We start from the raw sequence: 20,000 nt of genomic DNA on the forward strand, positions 1-20,000 counted from the left end.
TTTTTTAACAATATTTAAAGTGAAGTTTTGATGGTACAATAAACACTATTGTTTTCAAATTAATGAATATTCGTATTAGTAATCGTGATTACAATATATCAATCAAAATAATCGGGATTATTATTTATTCCATAATCGTCCAGCCCTAGTAGTCGGTATATTATAGTAATATATATCCATCCATCCATCCATTTTCTACCGCTTATCCCTTTGGGGGTCTCGGGGGGGTGCTGGAGCCTATCTCAGCTGCAATCGGGCGGAAGGCGGGGTACACCCTGGACAAGTCGCCACCTCATCACAGGGCCAACACAGATAGACAACATTCACAGTCACATTCACACACTAGGGCCAATTTAGTGTTGCCAATCAACCTATCCCCAGGTGCATGTCTTTGGAGGTGGGAGGAAGCCGGAGTACCCGGAGGGAACCCACGCAGTCACGGGGAGAACATGCAAACTCCACACAGAAAGATCCCGAGCGCAGGATCGAACCCAGGATCTTCGTATTGTGAGGCAGACGCACTAACCCCTCTAGCACCGTGCTGCCCTAGTAATATATACATTATATAAAAATATAACAACATAAAAAAAAACTGCCTGCAGACACCAAAACGCATTCATTGAATTTATTTTATTCAGTCCCATAAGTCATCCAGCAGCAATAAAATTATAAAATGAAATTGCTGAATAGTCAATATGTCATATATTTTTTATTTTTGATCGTCCATCAAAATATTGAAACACACACACGTAGAACGGAGGATTCTTGTTTGTCCGTGCAGCACCAACACTGATCCTGTAGCTGTGTGTGGAACTGTCAATTTGCACGTACTTCTGACACGTGCTAAATAAAACTGCAAATAGTGCTCGGTGACGAGCGTCGATAAATCACATTGCGCTTACTGTATAATTATTTTTGCATTTTCTCCTCCCAGTATAGTGGCCGTTTTGATGATCAGCATATATTTTGCATATTAATGAAGACAGAGATGCAAAATGGATTGTCTTATTCTGCTCTCTTAAAGGCCTACTAAAATGATTTTTTTTAATTTAAACGGGGATAGCAGATCCATTCTATGTGTCATACTTAATCATTTTGCGATATTGCCATATTTTTGCTGAAAGGATTTAGTAGAGAACATCGACGATAAAATTCTCAACTTTTGGTCGCTGATAAAAAAAATCCTTGCCTGTACCGGAAGTAGCGTGACGTCACAGGTTGAAAGGCTCCTCACATTTCCCCATTGTTTACACCAGCAGCGAGAGCGATTCGGACCGAGTAAGCGACGATTACCCCATTAATTTGAGCGACGATGAAAGATTCGTGGATGAGGAACGTGAGAGTGAAGGACTAGAGTGCAGTGCAGGACGTATCTTTTTTCGCTCTGACCGTAACTTAGGTACAAGGGCTCATTGGATTCCACACTTTCTCCTTTTTCTATTGTGGATCACGGATTTGTATTTTAGACCACCTCGGATACTATATCCTCTTGAAAATGAGAGTCGAGAACGCGAAATGGACATTCACAGTGACTTTTATCTCCACGACAATACATCGGCGAAGCACTTTAGCTACGGAGCTAACGTGATAGCATCGGGCTTAACTGCAGATAGAAACAAAAGAAATAAACCCCTGACTGGAAGGATAGACAGAAGATCAACAATACTATTAAACCATGGACCTGTAACTACACGGTTAATGCTTTCCAGCCTGGCGAAATTTAACAATGCTGTTGCTAACGACGCCATTGAAGCTAACTTAGCTACGGGACCTCACAGAGCTATGCTAAAAATATTATCTATCTACCTACGCCAGCCAGCCCTCATCTGCTTATCAACACCCGTGCTCACCTGCGTTCCAGCGATCGACGGAGGGACGAAGGACATCACCCGATCATCAATGCGGTCGGCGGCTAGCGTCGGATAGCGCGTCTGCTATCCAAGTCAAAGTCCTCTCCTGGTTGTATTGCTGCAGCCAGCCGCTAATACACCGATCCCACCTACAGCTTTCTTCTTTGCAGTCTTCATTGTTCATTAAACAAATTGCAAAAGATTCACCAACACAGATGTCCAGAATACTGTGGAATTTTGCGATGAAAACAGAGCTTTTTGTATAGGATCCAATGGTGTCCGAATACTTACGTTTCAACCATTGACGTCACGCGCATACGTCATCATACATAGACGTTTTCAACCGGAAGTTTCGCGGGAAATTTAAAATTGCACTTTATAAGTTAACCCGGCCGTATTGGCATGTGTTGCAATGTTAAGATTTCATCATTGATATATAAACTATCAGACTGCGTGGTCGGTAGTAGTGGGTTTCAGTAGGCCTTAACAGACACAATCCACTTTGCACATGTTTAGTCCATCAGCTTTGTGTGTGCTATCAGGTTTGCATGTGTTTCTTTCGTATATCTGGCCCTCAGACTCTCTTGAATTTAATCTAGCCAGACCTTAGGCGTGACATCTTGCCTTGCGTGTCTTTCAGGGCCACACAGTGGACACCAATAGCACTTTCCTCACTCGAGCATTAAGGAAGCTGGGCGTGTCCGTACAGCGAATAACAGTCGTACCGGACATCCAGGAGGTCATCGCCAAAGAAGTGGCCCTCCTTTCCCCTCGGCACACCCATCTCATCACCTCAGGCGGCATCGGGCCAACACACGACGACGTCACCTTCGAGAGCATTGCCATGGCTTTCCAGGAGGAGGTGTACCCGCACCCTGAGCTTTCCCGGCTGGTGGAGGAGTTCTTCGGAGTGGCGGACAAACACAGCGCAGCCATGAAGCTGGCTATGGTGCCTCGGTCAGCCAAACTCAACTACGGAACGGACCCTCAGACTGGAAAACCTCTTCGCTATCCGCTGGTGGGTGAACAACATGTGACCATTTTTTTCTGTGAGTTCTTTTCGGGCCACTAGATTAAACAAAAGAAATCAGAGTGCACTGTTCAGTATCGTGACCACTGACTTGCTCAGCCTCAGGCAGCATTACTACGGTACAGCAGATTAAAAGAGTGTAAAGGTGACTGTGTGGGTGGTTTTTAAGTGACGGGGCTCTAATAATGTTAACAGTGGCCATAAACAGGTTTTGAATGCTCTAACTATGGAACTATTCCATTTATAATTATAATTCCTACTTGGCGTGAATCATGCCCAGAACCAATCAACAGCGATACGCGAGCAATTACTGATTTATTATCATTATTATTTGACTCCTCATTGTCTTCATTTACTTTAAAGCAGTACACTACATGCCACCAAGCTGAAATCTTGTTTTCTCACGCCCCTCCTGACACCTGATCATGCCAGCCTCTCTATATAAGAAGTACTGGTTTAATGATTACAAAACTTTAAACGATATCTGTATTTCCTGTATGCGAGCATGTTTTAGCACAACCAAAGGGAGCGCCACACATGCCATTTACGGTCATGTGAAAAAATGAAGCCCCCCCCACCACAGAACACACATTACATGTCCTCCGAGTAGGTCAGTGGTTCTTTATTATTTTCTGTTACGCCTCCTCTTGAAGACAAAACATTTTCACACATCCCGTGATGTAATGAGAACCTGACAATATGTATTTATTTATCCTCATTACCAGTAAACTGAAGTGTTATGTATGTATACTAGGTCATCTTTTCCGGTTGAGCCTGTTGATTAATTTGAGCAGTGCTGCCACCTAGCTGGAGACCCTTGCCTCTCACAGTCCACCCTGAAACCTCATTGCGCCCCCCAGGGGGCCTCATCCCACTATTTGAGAACCACTGCTTTAAAGAAACGTAGATGTTCTTATAGAAATGAATAGAAACAAATACTATGTGAAAAACAGCTTTTTGCATCTTATAGATAAAATACATCAGGAGATCAGCTGTTAAAACCCATGTTTTTTGACCCAGCGCTCGCTCTGAACATTTTCATTTGCAATTTCGGAAAATTGCAAACTGCAAATTGCAAACGTTATAAGTAGGGATGTCCTGATCAACATTAATGGTCTCTGATTCCAATCTGATTTTTTTTGCCCTTAAATCCGATTCCAATTTCAAGTCCTAATCCGATATTTTGACAATAGACTAAAGAACTCTAAATATTGATAGCATGTAACTAAAGTAAACGCTAACACGTTTTTTTAAAATCGTATTTTCTTAAATGTAGAATATGCTAGTATTGTTGTTAATCAGATGATTACATTTGTAGTATTGCTTGTAGTCCGACAAGTGATTTCTTCCCGGAAGTGAAAACCAGTGGTGGTCAACCAAGCTAAAATGGCTGTTGTACAGTAAGCAGCGTGCGTGTTTTAGTACGACTTTGGTAAGCTATTAAGCCCCACCGCTTGATGGATTGTCGGTGCATTAAACATACAAGTATTATTATGGTGTGTGTGTATAAGGTAAGACATATTATCTGGCGTTTTGTTTTGCAATATTATGCTAAAGCAACTTTTATTACCTTCTGGTACCTGCTGATCTGTATATGGGATCTGCATAAATCCGGGAAATTTGTGCTTGTCCACCTTTGTAGTCCGTGCCGACACTTGACGTATCCGGATGAGGAGCTCCTGCTCCGTTATTGACTTAAGTAAAGTCTGAATGTCATTAAAACGGTTAGTTCCATCTTTTGACACTTCTTTCACGCCCGTCCTTGCACGCTACACCGCTACAACAATGATGACGGGAAGAAGACGCTGTCGAAGGTGTGCCACGTAAATAAGACCGCCCACAAAAACGGCGCATCATGAAGCGACTGTCAGAAAGCGTCTTGAAGATGATCTGTAAAAGATAAGCAATGCAACATTTTGACCAAAGAACCACCATTACATGTTATGTAGACCACAAGGAAGTGTTTTCCATTTAGAAAAAAAAAATAATAATATGACTCCTTTTAATGCGCCCTATAATCCGGTGCGCCTTACATATGAAAAAAGATTGAAAATAGACCATTCATCGGCAGCGCACCTTATAATCCGGTGCGCCCTATGGTTCCCCCGAAAATACGGTATGCATCGTTTTTGCTTGGGTAAGGTTGCAGTTCATGATTTAATATTTTAGTGTCTCTTGTCATGTTTGTTTCCTGCCTTTGCTGTTGCACACGCCGTTAACGAGTATGCGTGTTTTCCCCCGCATTTGTCAAAATATAACTATACATGTCAACGTTGTGTATGTGCTGAAAGCTTCATTTATGATTGTTGCCGCTGGTAAAAGCTTCATTATTTTAGGTTTTGCTCACATTTGCTTTTTTTTAATTTAGTACCTAGTTGATGCTTTTCGAAACAAATCGTAGTAAAAATGGGTCCTAAGAAATACAAATAATATAAAGATAATACTTAAATGGAAAACACTAAACATTAAACGTATATCAAACAAACCTTTAACGAAGTGATGACTGCAAAATTGTGCATTCTTCTACTCTGCTTTGATTGATTGATTGATTGAGACTTTTATTAGTAGATTGCACAGTACAGTACATATCCCATACAATTGACCACTAAATGGTAACACCCGAATAAGTTTTTCAACTTGTTTAAGTCGGGGTCCACGTTAATCAATTCATGGTAAATTAAATTCATGCTCCCTTGGACACATGACGACGTCACCTTCGAGAGCATTGCCATGGCTGTGTGCTTCTTTTATCGCCGTCTTTCGTAGAGTCTTGCACTCTTCCGCCATTCACCTCTTGAGGAACTCTGAAGAAACGTTTATCCTTTTCGCCAACGGTTCGTACAGCTGTAAACAACGCAAGCATTTTTCTTCGAGAGAGAGACTAAATGGCGCCGAGTAACCATCGAGAGCAGACGCTGGCATGACCACCACGCGTTTTGAATGAGCCGGACGTGATTTAATTTTGAATCCAAGCAATTGAATGCTACATACAATTTTTTTTAAACAAAATAAAAGTGGCGAGTGCACAATACCTAAACAAAAGCAAAAACTACTATTGGCTCCCATCATGAAGCTTTAGCAGTCAGCTTCTTGTTTGGTCCTGCTCGGTGTGTGTGTATTTTGCATGCTTAGCCATTCCTTTTCCTTTAGTCCTTTAGAGATAAAGATACTTAAAAGAAACAGTTGATTTTCCACCATGGTGGTGAGCTTTAGGTACTAAGAAGCGGCTTTAGAAGCGTCCGTTTCAGCTTGCTCCCAAATCGTGCCCGTGTTGTATCTCCCTGAATGTGTATCCCTTTTTGAAGGAATCTTTCATGTGAGTAGAATTTTTAGCCATGTAAACACTGCAGTATAGATCGCCCATCAATAAAAAAGGCAAAAATCGGCACCTCTCTCATTATAATATTAATCTGCCTACTGTTTTGTAACTGTTATTTTACTGGGGTTTGACTTTCATTTTGAAGGCCTGACTCTACAGGCTACAGAATGTGTTGCCATGCGGACCAGAAGATGTGATGCTTCAGTAATTGCTTTTTATGAAGAGGATTTTTTTATGTGGAAAATTTGAGAATGGGAAGGCAGTGGGAAAAAGAAGGGGGTTGGAAAACGGAAGGTTTGAGACGAGGATTCAAGACGATGGTGGTTACTGTATTTGCTCATGTAGACCACAGACCTAGTTGATAGGAGACTGCCAAGTAAATTGAAGAGACGTTAACTGGAGCAATATATTTAGACAATGAGGGGACAAAAATTACTTGGAGCCACTTTCCACGTCACTTTTTTTTAAACATGTTAAAGGGATCATATTATGAATGTTTTTCCTACATTTAAAACACTTCCTTGTGGTCTACACTACATGTAATGGTGGTTCTTTGGTCAAAATGTTTTGTGGGAGGCCCTATTTATGTGTCTCCACTTCGACTGCGTCTTCTCCCCGTCCGCCATGTTTTAGTTTTTAGCGCTTACATATAGAGTCTACTGAAATATATAAGTTAGAACTATACACTACATGGTATTAGAAATAGCAACAGTGGAGGATGCATGTGCATGTACAAGCCAGTCTGCCCCACAGCAAGAGGATATACAAAAAGAAGGAGCTTAGTGACTACAGCATCGGACTACAATGCAAAGCACTTTGGGTAAATTTATACCATATACAGTGCATCCGGAAAGTATTCACAGCGCTTTACTTTTTCCAAATTTTTTCATGTTACCTTATTCCAAATACCCCAATCATGACAATCTGAAAATGTTTTTTTTTTAAACATTTTTGCAATAAAATAAAAAAATCATATGTACATACATATTCACAGCCTTTGCTTACTTTTTTGTTGATGCACCTTTGGCAGCAATTACAGCTTCAAGTCTTTGAAGGGAAGCAATGGTTTTCATCCCGGATGTCTCTGTAGATTTTGCATTCATCTTTCCTCACTCGGAGACTGACTAGTGCTGGAAAACATCCCCACAGCATGATGCTGCCACCACCATGCTTCACTGTACGGATGGTATTGGCTTGGTGATGAGCGGTGCCTGGTTTCCGCCAAACATGATGCCTGGCACTCACACCAAAGACTTCAATCTTTGTCTTTGATTGTCTTATCAAATCAGAGAATTTTGTTTCTCATGGTCTGAGAGTCTTTCAGGTGGATTTTGGCAAACGTTTACTAAGAAATGGCTTCCGTCTGGCTACTATACTATACAGACCTGATTGGTGATATGCTGCAGAGATGATGGTCCTTCTGGAAGATTTTCCTCTCTACACAGAGGAATTTTGTAGCTCTGACAGAGTGACCATCGGGTTCTTGGTCACCTCCCTGACGAGAATAAGATCCCACTGTAGGCAATATCTGAAGAGCATGGAAAAAAGCATTTCACTGTGGTGCACTCTGCATGTGACGAATAAAACCTTGAACCTTGAATACAGAAATGTACGGAGACATCCTGGATGAAAACCAACACTTCCCATCCAACCTGATGGAGCTTGAGAGGTGCTGCAAAGGGGAATAGGCAAAGGGGAACGGGCGAAATGGCCCAAAGATAGGTGTGCCAAGCTTGTGGTGTCGGATTCAAAAAGTCTTGAGGCTGTAATTGCTGCCAAAGGTGCATCAACAAAGTATTGAGCAAAGGCCGTGAATACTAACGTACATGTATTTAAAAAAATAAAATAAAATCCATTTACCAATTAAAAAGAAAAACTTTTCACATTGTCATTATAGGGAATTGTCTGTAGAATTTTGAGGACAACAATGAATTTATTAAAATTTTGAATAAGGCTGTACATAAGATGTGGAAAAAGTGAAGTGCTGTTAATACTTCCCAGATGCACTGTATGGATAATCCGCTGAAGTCACCAATAGTAAAAACGTCATCAATGAGGCTAATTCCAAATGGATTGTTTCCCAGAAGTATGAAGGAAGGCAAGATTGTTTTATAAATTTCTCCGCCATGCCTCCACGGGACTTACGCAGATCCAAAATACACAAGAGCAGCAGGTACCAATATGTAAGAAAAGTTGGTTTTGCATAATAGGGCCCCTTTAAAGGCCTACTGAAATGCATTTTTTAAATTTAAACGGGGATAGCAGATCCATTCTATGTGTCATAATTGATCATTTCGCGATATTGCCATATTTTTGCTGAAAGGATTTAGTAAAGAACATTGACGATAAAGTTCGCAACTTTTGGTCGCTGATAAGAAAAAGCCTTGCCTGTACCGGAAGTAGCGTGACGTCGCAGGTTGAAAGGCTCCTCACATTTCCCCATTGTTTACACCAGCAGCGAGAGCGATTCGGACAGAGAAAGCGACGATTACCCCATTAATTTGAGCGAGGATGAAAGATTTGTGGATGAGGAATGTTAGAGTGAAGGACTAGAGTGCAGTGCAGGACGTATCTTTTTTCGCTCTGACCGTAACTTAGGTACAAGGGCTCATTGGATTCCACACTTTCTCCTTTTTCTATTGTGGATCACGGATTTGTATTTTAAACCACCTCGGATACTATATCCTCTTGAAAATGAGAGTCGAGAACGCGAAATGGACATTCACAGTGACTTTTATCCCCACGACAATACATCGGTGAAGCACTTTAGCTACGGAGCTAACGTGATAGCATCGTGCTTAAATGCAGATAGAAACAAAAGAAATAAGCCCCTGACTGGAAGGATAGACAGAAGATCAACAATACTACTATCAGGAGACACCGAACCAAACACTGGACCTGTAACTACACGGTTAATGCTGTGCCGCCTGTCGAAGCCTAGCAATGCTGTTGCTAACGACGCCATTGAAGCTAACTTAGGTACGGGACCTCGTCAGAGCCATGATAAAAACATTAGCGCCCCACCTACGCCAGCCCTCATCTGCTCATCAACACCCGTGCTCACCTGCGTTCCAGCGATCGACGGCGCGACAAAGGACTTCACCCGATCATCGATGCAGTCGGCGGCTAGCGTCGGATAGCGCGTCTGCAATCCAAGTCAAAGTCCTCCTGGTTGTGTTGCTGCAGCCAGCCGCTAATACACCGATCCCACCTACAGCTTTCTTCTTTGCAGTCTCCATTGTTCATTAAACAAATTGCAAAAGATTCACCAACACAGATATCCAGAATACTGTGAAATTTTGTGATGAAAACAGAGCTGTTTGTGTTGTGATACAATGTGTCCGAATACTTCCGTTTCAACCATTGACGTCACGCGCAAACGTCATCATACCTAGACGTTTTCAACGGGAAGTTTCCCGGGAAATTTAAAATTGCACTTTATAAGTTAACCCGGCCGTATTGGCATGTGTTGCAATGTTAAGATTTCATCATTGATATATAAACTATCAGACTGTGTGGTCGGTAGTAGTGGGTTTCAGTAGGCCTTTAAGTCATATTAGTTGAGTGTTATGTATTTTTACATGTATCAATTTGTTGTTACCAGGTGAGTGTGCGTAACGTGTATATATTTCCTGGAATACCATCCCTCATGGAGAAAGCCTTCAATGGCTTGGAACACCTCTTTGCAAGTTCAGGTACCAGCTTTCACACTCGCGAGGTAAGCGCAATCATATCTTCATATCATATTTGAGCATAATATATAATTAACTAACCACAGATCAAACATTTTAGGTCTTTGTGGCCGCGGATGAGACCGAGATTGCCCCTGTGCTCACAAAACTGCAGGCCTCATGGGGCCGCAAGGTGGCACTCGGCTCCTACCCTGACTGGCTGAGCAACTACCACAGAGTCAGGCTGGTCCTGGACTCAAACAGCCAGGAGGAGGTGGACAAAGCTCGGGCACAGCTGATCGACAAGCTGCCCAGTGGGAGCGTGGTGCCTCTAGTCACTGACCCGGTGTCCATTGCCACCGCTGAGGTGTACACGCTAGCCAACAGCGGTGAGAGACATAGAAAGTCAAGGGATTTAAACCTGTAAAAGCAAAAGTGATTAACATTGAAATGGGGCGAAGAGCAGGAATTCAAAGGAGATATTTGTAGTACAATATGTTCTTAAATAATCTCTCCGCAGGCACACCGCTGGGCGCGAAAGTTGCGTCGGCGCTGAAAACGATCGAGGCCGCGCTGGATCAGTATCCCACAGAGGAAGTCTGCGTCGGTTTTAACGGCGGCAAAGACTGCACAGCACTGCTGCATCTCTACTACGCTGCGATGAAGCGGTAAAATTAAAGAAACGCTGCAGGAGGGAGTCAAAACAAGACAAATGATCCAAGACAAGAAACGTTGCCACACACTTTTATAATGATGAAGATTAACAGGAAGCTGACACTTGGTTTCTGTTTCTACAACGCCTGGAAAAGTATGGAATCACCAGTCATGGAGGCTATTCATTCAGTAGTTTAATTTTGTCAAAACAAAAAGCAGGTAACAGACATAACTAATTTACACTAACGTAATTTCAAATGGCAATTTTCTGGCTTTAAGAAATACTAAAAGAAATCGACAAAAATAAATAGCGGTTGTCCGTACCAGTTTATTTGTTAGAAAATATGGAATCATTCAATTCTGAGGAAAAAAAAATGGAATAGTGAATAACAAAAAAAAAGCACAACAACACAGCAATAAATGATAAATGGGTTATAGCGCTTTTCTACCTTCAAGGTACTCAAAGCGCTTTGACAGTATTTCCACATTCACCCATTCACACACACATTCACACACTGATGGCAGGATTTGCCATGCAAGGCGCTAACCAGCACCCATCAGGAGCAAGGGTGAAGTGTCTTGCCCAAGGACACAACGGACGTGACTAGGATGGTAGAAGGTGGGGATTGAACCCCAGTAACCAGCAACCCTCCGATTGCTGGCACTGCCACTCTACCAACTTCGCCACCTCACCACCTCTGGCTTTTATAACAGATTGCGCTCTCTGAGGCATGGATTTAGCGAGTGTCAAACAGAACTTTTCACTAATCTTGCTCCAACTTTCTCTGATTGCTGTTGTCAGATCAGTTTTGCAGGTTGGAGTCTTGTCATGCACCATTTTCTTTAATTTTCACCACACATTTTACATTGGGATTGAGATCCAGACTAGTTGCAGGCCACAACATTGACCTTATGTATCTTTCTTCAAGGAAAGTTTTTACAGTTTTTGTTTTATGGCAAGATGCTTTATCATCTTGAAAATTATGTCATCATTCCCAAACATCCTTTCCATTGATGGAATAAGAAACACAATGTAAACGTGTGCATTTATTGAAGATACAATACATCAAATCAAATCAAATCAACTTTATTTATAAAGCACATTTAAAATTTACCACAGGGGTAGCCAAAGTGCTGTACAATGAGCAGGTTAAAATAATACGAGAACCGAGCAAACACAACACAACACAAACAGAACACGATAAAAAATAAATAAATAAAATATAAAAACATAACAGGTTCACAGCAGGTGTATTATGGGGCGCCATTGCAGGATGGATATCACTCAGTGTTAAAAGCCATGGAATAAAAGTATGTTTTTTAAGAGAGATTTAAAAACAGGAAGAGAGGAGGCTTGTCTAACACTCAGAGGTAGGTCGTTCCAGAGCTTGGGAGCAGCAGCAGCGAAAGCTCTGTCACCTCTAAGCTTCAGCCTTGTGTCCGGGACCGTCAGTAGCAGCTGATCGGCTGATCTTAGGGATCGGGTGGGGCAGTAAGGCTGAAGGAGGTCGGAGAGATATGTTGGCGCGAGGTTGTTTAGACATTTAAAAACAAATAAAAGGAGTTTAAAATTGATTCTGTAATGCACAGGGAGCCAGTGAAGGGACGCTAATATAGGGGTGATGTGCTCACGTCTGCGGGTCTGTGTTAGCAGACGAGCAGCAGAGTTCTGCACGAGCTGCAGGCGGGCGAGGGAGGCCTGGCTAATGCCTACATACAGGGCATTGCAGTAGTCTAAACGAGTCGAGATAAAGGCGTGGATTAATTTCTCGAGATCATGTCCTGATAGAAGCGGTTTCACTTTCGCTATTTGGCGTAATTGATAAAAGCTTTTTTGTACGACGCTGCTGATTTGTTTTTCGAATTTAAAATCTGAGTCGAACTTTACCCCCAGGTTTGTGACACAGTCGCTGAGATACGGGGTCAGAGTGCCGAGGTCAACGTTGGGGGAGGGAGAGCGACTTGGACTGAACAACATAACTTCTGTTTTGTCTTCATTTAGGCTCAGGAAGTTAGCTGAAAGCCAGGCTTTGATGTCGTGCAGGCAGTCAATAAGACGTTGAACCGTGTTATTTTGTGCCATGGGAAAATAAATCTGGCAATCATCGGCATAAAAATGAAATGCAATATCGTACTTCCTAAAAATAGAACCAAGGGGGAGAAGGTAAAGCGCAAATAAGATTGGGGCAAGGATTGAGCCCTGGGGAACCCCATGTGGTAAAGGAGCTGTGGAAGACATAAAACTGTCTATTTTTACACAAAAACTCCTGTCGGATAAGTACGACTGGAACCAGTTGAGGGCGGCGCCCTTCATGCCCACACAGTTCGCAAGACGAGTGATTAAGGTGGCGTGGTCGACGGTGTCAAAAGCAGCAGACAGATCTAAAAGCACCAGGACAACATATTTACCAGAATCAGTTGACAGGAGGATATCGTTAAAAACTTTTAGAAGCGCTGACTCTGTGCTGTGGAGGGCTTTAAAACCGGACTGGAACAACTCAGTGATACCATTATCCTCTAAGAAGGGCAACAATTGACTGTAGACAACCTTCTCTAATATTTTAGAAATGTATGGAAGATTAGAGATAGGTCTAAGGTTAGAGAGGAGAGAGGGGTCGAGGCTTGGTTTTTTAAGTAGAGTTAAAAAACTCAAATACAAAAGTATTTGGCCACCTGCCTTGACTCACATATGAACTTGAAGTGCCATCCCATTCCTAACCCATAGAGTTCAATATTATGTCGATTCACCTTTTGCAGCTATTACAGCGTCAACTTTTCTGGGAAGGCTGTCCACAAGGTTGCGGAGTGTGTTTGTAGGAATTTTCCACCATTCTTCCAAAAGCGCATTGGTGAGGTCACACACTCCACCATTCTTCCAAAAGCGCATTGGTGAGGTCACACACTGATGTTGGTCGAGAAGGCCTGGCTCTCAGTCTCTGTTTTAATTCATCCCAAAGGTGTTCTATTGGGTTCAGGGTAGGACTCTGTGTCATCGATGTCTTTATGGACCTTGCTTTGTGCACTGGTGCACAGTCATGTTGAAAGAGGAAAGGGCCCGCTCCAAACTGTTCCCACAACGTTGGGAGCATGGAATTGTCCAAAATGTTTTGGTATCCTGGAGCATTCAAAGTTCCTTTCACTGGAACTAAGGGGCCAAGCCCAACTCCTGAAAAACAACCTTAGACCATAATTCCTCCTCCACCAAATTTCACACTTGGCACAATGCAGTCCGAAATGTACCGTTCTCCTTGCAACCTCCAAACCCAGACTCGTCCATCAGATTGCCAGATAGAAAAGCGTGATTCATCAATCCAGAGAAGGCGTCTCCACTGCTCTAGAGTCCAGTGGTGACATACCTTACACCACTGCATCCGACGCTTTGCATTGGACTTGGTAATGTATGGCTTAGATGCAGCTGTTCGGCCATGGAAACCCATTCCATGAAGCTCTCTGCGTACTGTATGTGGGTTAATTGGAAGGTCACATGAAGTTTGGAGCTCTGTAGCAACTGACTGTGCAGAAAGTCGGCAACCTCTTTGCACTATGCGCTTCAGCATCCGCTGACACATCTCTGTCAGTTTACGTGGCCTACCACTTCGTGGCTGAGTTGCTGTTGTTCCCAAACTCTTCCGTTTTCTTATAATAAAGCCGACAGTTGACTTTGGAATATTTAGGAGCAAGGAAATTTCACGACTAGATTTGTTGCACAGGTGGCATCCTATGACAGTTCCACGCTGGAAATCACTGAGCTCCTGAGAGCGGCCCATTCTTTCACAAATGTTTGTAGAAACAGTCTCCATGCCTAAGTGCTTGATTGTATACACCTGTGGCCGGGCCAAGTGATTAGGACACCTGATTCTGATCATTTGGATGGGTGGCCAAATACTTTTGGCAATATAGTGTATAATGACAGTCATCGCCCCAGTGCCATTACCTGACATGCAGCCCCATATCATCAATGAACGGAAATATCCATGTTTTCTTCAGGCAGTCGTCTTCATAAATCTCATTGGAACGGCACCAAACTAAAGTTCCAGCCTCATCACCTTGCCCAATGCAGATTTGTTATTCATTACTGAATATGACTCTCATCCAGTCATCCATAGTCCACCATTGCTTTTCCCTTAGCCCACTGGAACCTTGTTTTTTTATGTTTGGTTGTTAATGATGGCTTTTGTTTGGCTTTTCTGTATTTAAATCCCATTTCATTTAGGCGGTTTCTTAAAGTTCGCTCACAGAGGGTGACTCCAGTTTGTTTTGCTGTGCATTTTCGGTTTTCAAGAAATATTGCTTGAAGTTTTCTGACGTTTTCCTTGGTCTATAAACAGGCTTTCCTTGTACAACCTTCCCATGTTGTTTGTACTTGTCCGGGACAAGTACAAACAACATGGGAATCTGGGACAAGTTGTCCCAGATTTTAGACACAGCTGACTGTGAACAATCAACATCCTTTGTTTCATGATGCGTGATGATTTTCCTTCTTGAAAAAGTTTGATAATCCTCTCCTTTGTTTCAATTTACATCTCTCTTGTCGGAGTCATGATTCATGTTAATCCACCTGGTGCAACAGTTCTCTAATGTGTGAACACTACTTTGTGACTGTAAACTAACAAACAGATTTAATCTGATGCAGGTTATAGCTTTTAAAATTAAAATTTACAGAGGGATTTCATATTTCATTGCTAAGAATTGAGTGATTCCATAATTTTTTGTAAAATCGAAATTGTTACTGACTACCACAATTTATATTCTTAATTGATTTTACTGTTTCTTAAAGACAGAAAGTTGCCATTTTAAATGACTATATGTTGTGTCATGTCTACAAAAATAAACACCTGAATCACATGCTCCAAGTCTGCTGATTCCATAATTTTTTTCCAGAGGTTGTATTGTCATTTATTCTTTTTAATGTCCCATCTCTTTCTCTGCTCTCAGGCGCTACCCAGACAGTAAAGACAAGTTGAAAGCTCTTTACATCCGCATCGTCTCTCCATTCTCAGAAATGGAAAGATTCCTTCAGGATACTATAAAAAGGTGAAGTTATCTGCCTGGTCAAAAGTGCTTACCGTATTTTCCGCACTATAAGGCGCACCGGATTATAAGGCGCACTTTCAATGAATGGCCTCTTTTAAAACTTTGTTCATACTGTATATAGAGGCACCGCATTATAAGGCGCATAGAATAGACGCTACAGTAGAGGCTGGGGTTACGTTATGCATCCTGTAGTTGCGAGACCTGTTGTGGCTCAATATTGGTCCATATATAAGGCACATCGGATTATAAGGCGCACTGTCAGCTTTTGAGAAAATTTGAGGTTTTTAGGTGCGTCTTATAGTACGGAAAATACGGTACAGTCTTCTAAGTAGGATGTTTGAACGTACAATTACTTGCACAATATTTGGACCGTATCCCCTTTTTACACTGTTTCTGGGACGTTCTGTATGGAAAAGTGTGGCGTTTAGGGGATTTCGAAAGCTTTCCATCTTCTGAGGCTGTTAATAGAGACAAAAAGGGTACCTGCATGTCAGGTGCATTGGAACTTCGATTTACAAACTTAATTGACCCTTGAACAGGGTTTGTAAATCGAAAGGTTTGTATAGTGAAGCAAATTTCTCTATAAGAAACAATGTAAATTTGAATAATGGGTTGCATCCTCGACAAAAGTGCCTGTTTAGATAAGGTTTGAACACAATAAAAAGCGGTACTTTATATCAAACAAACATAACGAGGTGATGAATCAACTGTCTTTAAGTCATTTGTAAAGTTACAAGGGACTTAGTTAGTATTATTTGCAGATGATACAACTGCGTTTTGTTCAGGAGAGAACACACAAAAGCTAATACAAATATAAACAGAAGAAATTAACAAATTAAAAAGATGGTTTGACAAAAACAGACTATCTCAGTAAGACAAAAATAATGCTATTTGGTAACAGTAAAAGAGAAAGTCAAACACAAATAGACGGAGTAGACATTGAAAGGGTAAAAGAAAACACATTTTGAGTGTAATAGTAGATGATACAATGAACTGGAAACCTCATGTAAAAAATATACAACATAAAGTAGCAAGAAACACAATAATGAATAAAGCAAAACATGTTCTGGACCAAAAGTCACTTCATATTCTTTACTGCTCGCTAGTGTCACCATATCTGAGTTATTGTGTAGAAATATGGGGAAACAACTACAAATGTGCGCTTCATTCACTAACGATGCTACAAAAAAGATCAATTACAATAATACATAATGTTGGATATAGAGAACATACAGACCCTTTATTTATTGAATCACAAATATTGAAATTCAACATTTTGGTGCATTTGCAAACAGCTAAAATTATGTACAAAGCAAACTATAACCTGCTACCCAAAAATGTACAACAATTCTTCTCAACAAAAGAGGAGAACTACAACCTTCGAGGAAAATCTAATTTAAAACATTTGTATGCTCATACAACACTTAAAACCTTTAGCATATCCGTATGTGGAATTAAATTATGGAATTGATTAACCAAATAAATCAAACAAAGCACCAATATGATTCAGTTTAAGAGACTGTTCAAACTACAAGTGTTCACAAAGTACACAAAAGAACAATTATGATGAATATCTTAAACTTTTTTTTTTTTGACATAAATATTTATGTATTTAATATTTGTTTACTTACTATGGTATATTATGTATTCATTATTTATTTATTCACGGTTCTGTTACAGAGAACCAGGAAATGGGATAAAATTGCCATGGTATGAAAAGGGGTAGGATTAAATAAGCTCCGCTTCTTCCTACTCCTTTTCGGACGTGCTGTAATGAAACAACTGAAAATATGTGATGCATTACATTGTATCGTATGCATGTTAAAAATAAACTGAAACTGAACTGAACTTTAATAACAAACTAAAACATCAATGACAAAATAAACTGTACTGTACTGTAAAATGTACTGTACTGTAAACTAAACTTCGCTGCACTGCCAAGAAGCGCACACAGACAAAAGTCCCTTTGGTGCCCTCACAAACGATCACAAATCACAAAAATCCTTAACATTAACAACCATATTTCTACAATAATAAATATTTAAAAAAGGTAGAATCCACTTATCGTACATTAACATTGGCCAAGGAGCAGCTCACGAGAGAAGAGAAAGGAGAAGACAGGGTGACAAGGGACAGAGCTGGAGGAAGGGGCCGTGTGTGTTTGTGTTCTCTTAGAGGAGACGTCGCTGAACGAGAGGTAGTCTACACCGCTGTTAATTAAGTCCACTTTCGGACATGTTTCGCACATAATAGTTAATAAACTGAAAGGTCCACAAACAGGTTTGTAATTCAAGATTCCACTCTGCTGTGTTAAAACTTCTACCATCCTATTGTTGCTGTGTGACAAGGACAGGTGGGCCTCTGGTTACCAACTAGTTGTATTTTTTTTTAGTTTGAAGGCACTTTTTTGGCATTGTTGCCCCCCCAAAATCCCGGAGTTAGAAGGTTTTAAAAGGGCTTCTGTGAAAGTGTTTACAACGAAGTTGCTGCATTATCCTTCTCTTTTGCGTAATAAAAGAGGCTTATTGTCACTCATTATCTGGCAATACCTCCTCCCCTCAGGTACGACCTGGATCTGTTCTCCGTAGAGGGCAGTATCCGGCAGGCCCTGACCGAGGTCCAGGAGCGGAAGCCGGAGCTAAAAGCCGTCCTGATGGGCACCAGAAGGAGCGACCCTTACTCTGTCACGCTAACGCCAATGTGTCCCACCGACCCCGGCTGGCCACCCTACATGAGAGTCAACCCCTTACTGGTCAGTAATCTAACACACTAGACTAGGATTTTAAAGCCACTACTACCGACCACGCAGTCTGATAGTTTATATATCAATGATGAAATCTTAACATTGCAACACATGCCAATACGGCCGGGTTAACTTATAAAGTGCAATTTTAAATTTCCCGCTAAACTTCCGGTTGAAAACGTCTTTGGATGATGCGCGTGACTTAACCAGTGAAACAGAAGTATCGGTACCCAATTGAATACAATACAAAATAGCTCTGTTTTCATCTCATAATTCCACAGTATTCTGGACATCTGTGTTGGTGAATCTTTTGCAATTTGTTTAATGAACAATGAAGACTGCAAAGAAGAAAGTTGTAGGTGGGATCGGTGTATTAGCGGCGGACTACAGCAACACAACCAGGAAGACTTTGACTCGGATAGCAGACGCGCTAGCCGACGCTAGCCACCGACCACACGGATGATCGTGGTGAAGTCCTTCGTCCTTCCGTCGATCGCTGGACGCAGGTGAGCACGGGTGTTGATGAGCAGATGAGGGCTGGCTGGCGTAGGTGGAGCGCTAATATTTTTATCATAGCTCTGTGAGGTCCCGTTACTAAGTTCGCTTCAATGGCGTCGTTAGCAACAGCATTTTTAAGCTTCGCCAGGCTGGAAAGCATTAACCGTGTATTTACATGTCCCTGGTTTAATAGTATTGTTGATCTTCTGTCTATCTTTCCAGTCAGGGATTTATTTATTTCGTTTCTATATACAGTTAAGCACGATGCTATCACGTTAGCTCCGTAGCTAAAGTGTTTCGTAGCTGTATTGTCGTGGAGATAAAAGTAACTGTGAATGTCCATTTCGTGTTCTCGACTCTCATTTTCAAGAGGATATAGTATCCGAGGTGGTTTAAAATACAAATCCGTGATCCACAATAGAAAAAGGAGAGAGTGTGGAATCCAATGAGCCAGCTTGTACCTAAGTTACGGTCAGGGCGAAAAAAGATGCATCCTGCACTGCATTCTAGTCCTTCACTCTAACGTTTCTAATCCACAAATCTTTCATCCTCGCTCAAATTAATGGGGTAATCGTCGCTTTCTCGGTCCGAATCTCTCTCGCTGCTGGTGTAAACAATAGGAAAATATGAGCAGTCCTTCCTCCGGTGTTGTCACGCTACTTCCGGTAGGGGCAAGGCTTTTTTTTTTATCAGAGACCAAAAGTTGCAAACTTTATCGTCGTTGTTCTATACTAAACCCTTTCAGCAAAAATATGGCAATATCGCAAAATGATCAAGTATGACACATAGAAAGGATCTGCTATCCCCGTTTAAATTAAAAAAATGCATTTCAGTAGGCCTTTAAGATGGCTGTTAAGGATTCAAGTTGACCTTTTAGATTAGGGATGTCCAAAGTGCGGCCTGCAGCACATTTTGTAACGGCCCGCCGCACATTCTAAAAATTCTATTACAAAATAAAAACACATACACAGTGGAATAAGAGAGCAAATAGGTGTAAAATAACAGGAAACAGTTGAAACGTTGGCGCAAAAAACTAGGGTTGCAAAAATGTTTAAGCCAATACCGAAAAACTTCCTTCTCAAGAATGATACCGATAACCCATTAACTTATTTATATCTATTATTTTTAAAAACAGTAAATGTAATTTGTGTACAAATTTATTTGCGACTTGTTTTGGCGCAACTTCTTAAACAGCAGGCAT

General features: G+C 41.4%; 1 protein-coding gene across 1 annotated transcript in view; it reads left to right on the forward strand.

Annotated features, from left to right (window-relative positions):
* The window catches only part of flad1 (flavin adenine dinucleotide synthetase 1), a 35,584-nt gene that overhangs the window by 13,388 nt on the left and 2,196 nt on the right, over nucleotides 1–20,000 (forward strand). Inside the window, 6 exon segments of the mRNA XM_062029939.1 lie at nucleotides 2,491–2,868; nucleotides 9,804–9,917; nucleotides 9,992–10,259; nucleotides 10,391–10,538; nucleotides 15,460–15,558; nucleotides 18,121–18,310. Of these exon segments, the coding sequence (XP_061885923.1) occupies nucleotides 2,491–2,868; nucleotides 9,804–9,917; nucleotides 9,992–10,259; nucleotides 10,391–10,538; nucleotides 15,460–15,558; nucleotides 18,121–18,310 (1,197 nt within the window).

Source organism: Entelurus aequoreus, linkage group LG20, assembly GCF_033978785.1.
Source record: "Entelurus aequoreus isolate RoL-2023_Sb linkage group LG20, RoL_Eaeq_v1.1, whole genome shotgun sequence".
In the NCBI taxonomy this organism is placed as follows: Eukaryota; Metazoa; Chordata; class Actinopteri; order Syngnathiformes; family Syngnathidae; genus Entelurus; species Entelurus aequoreus.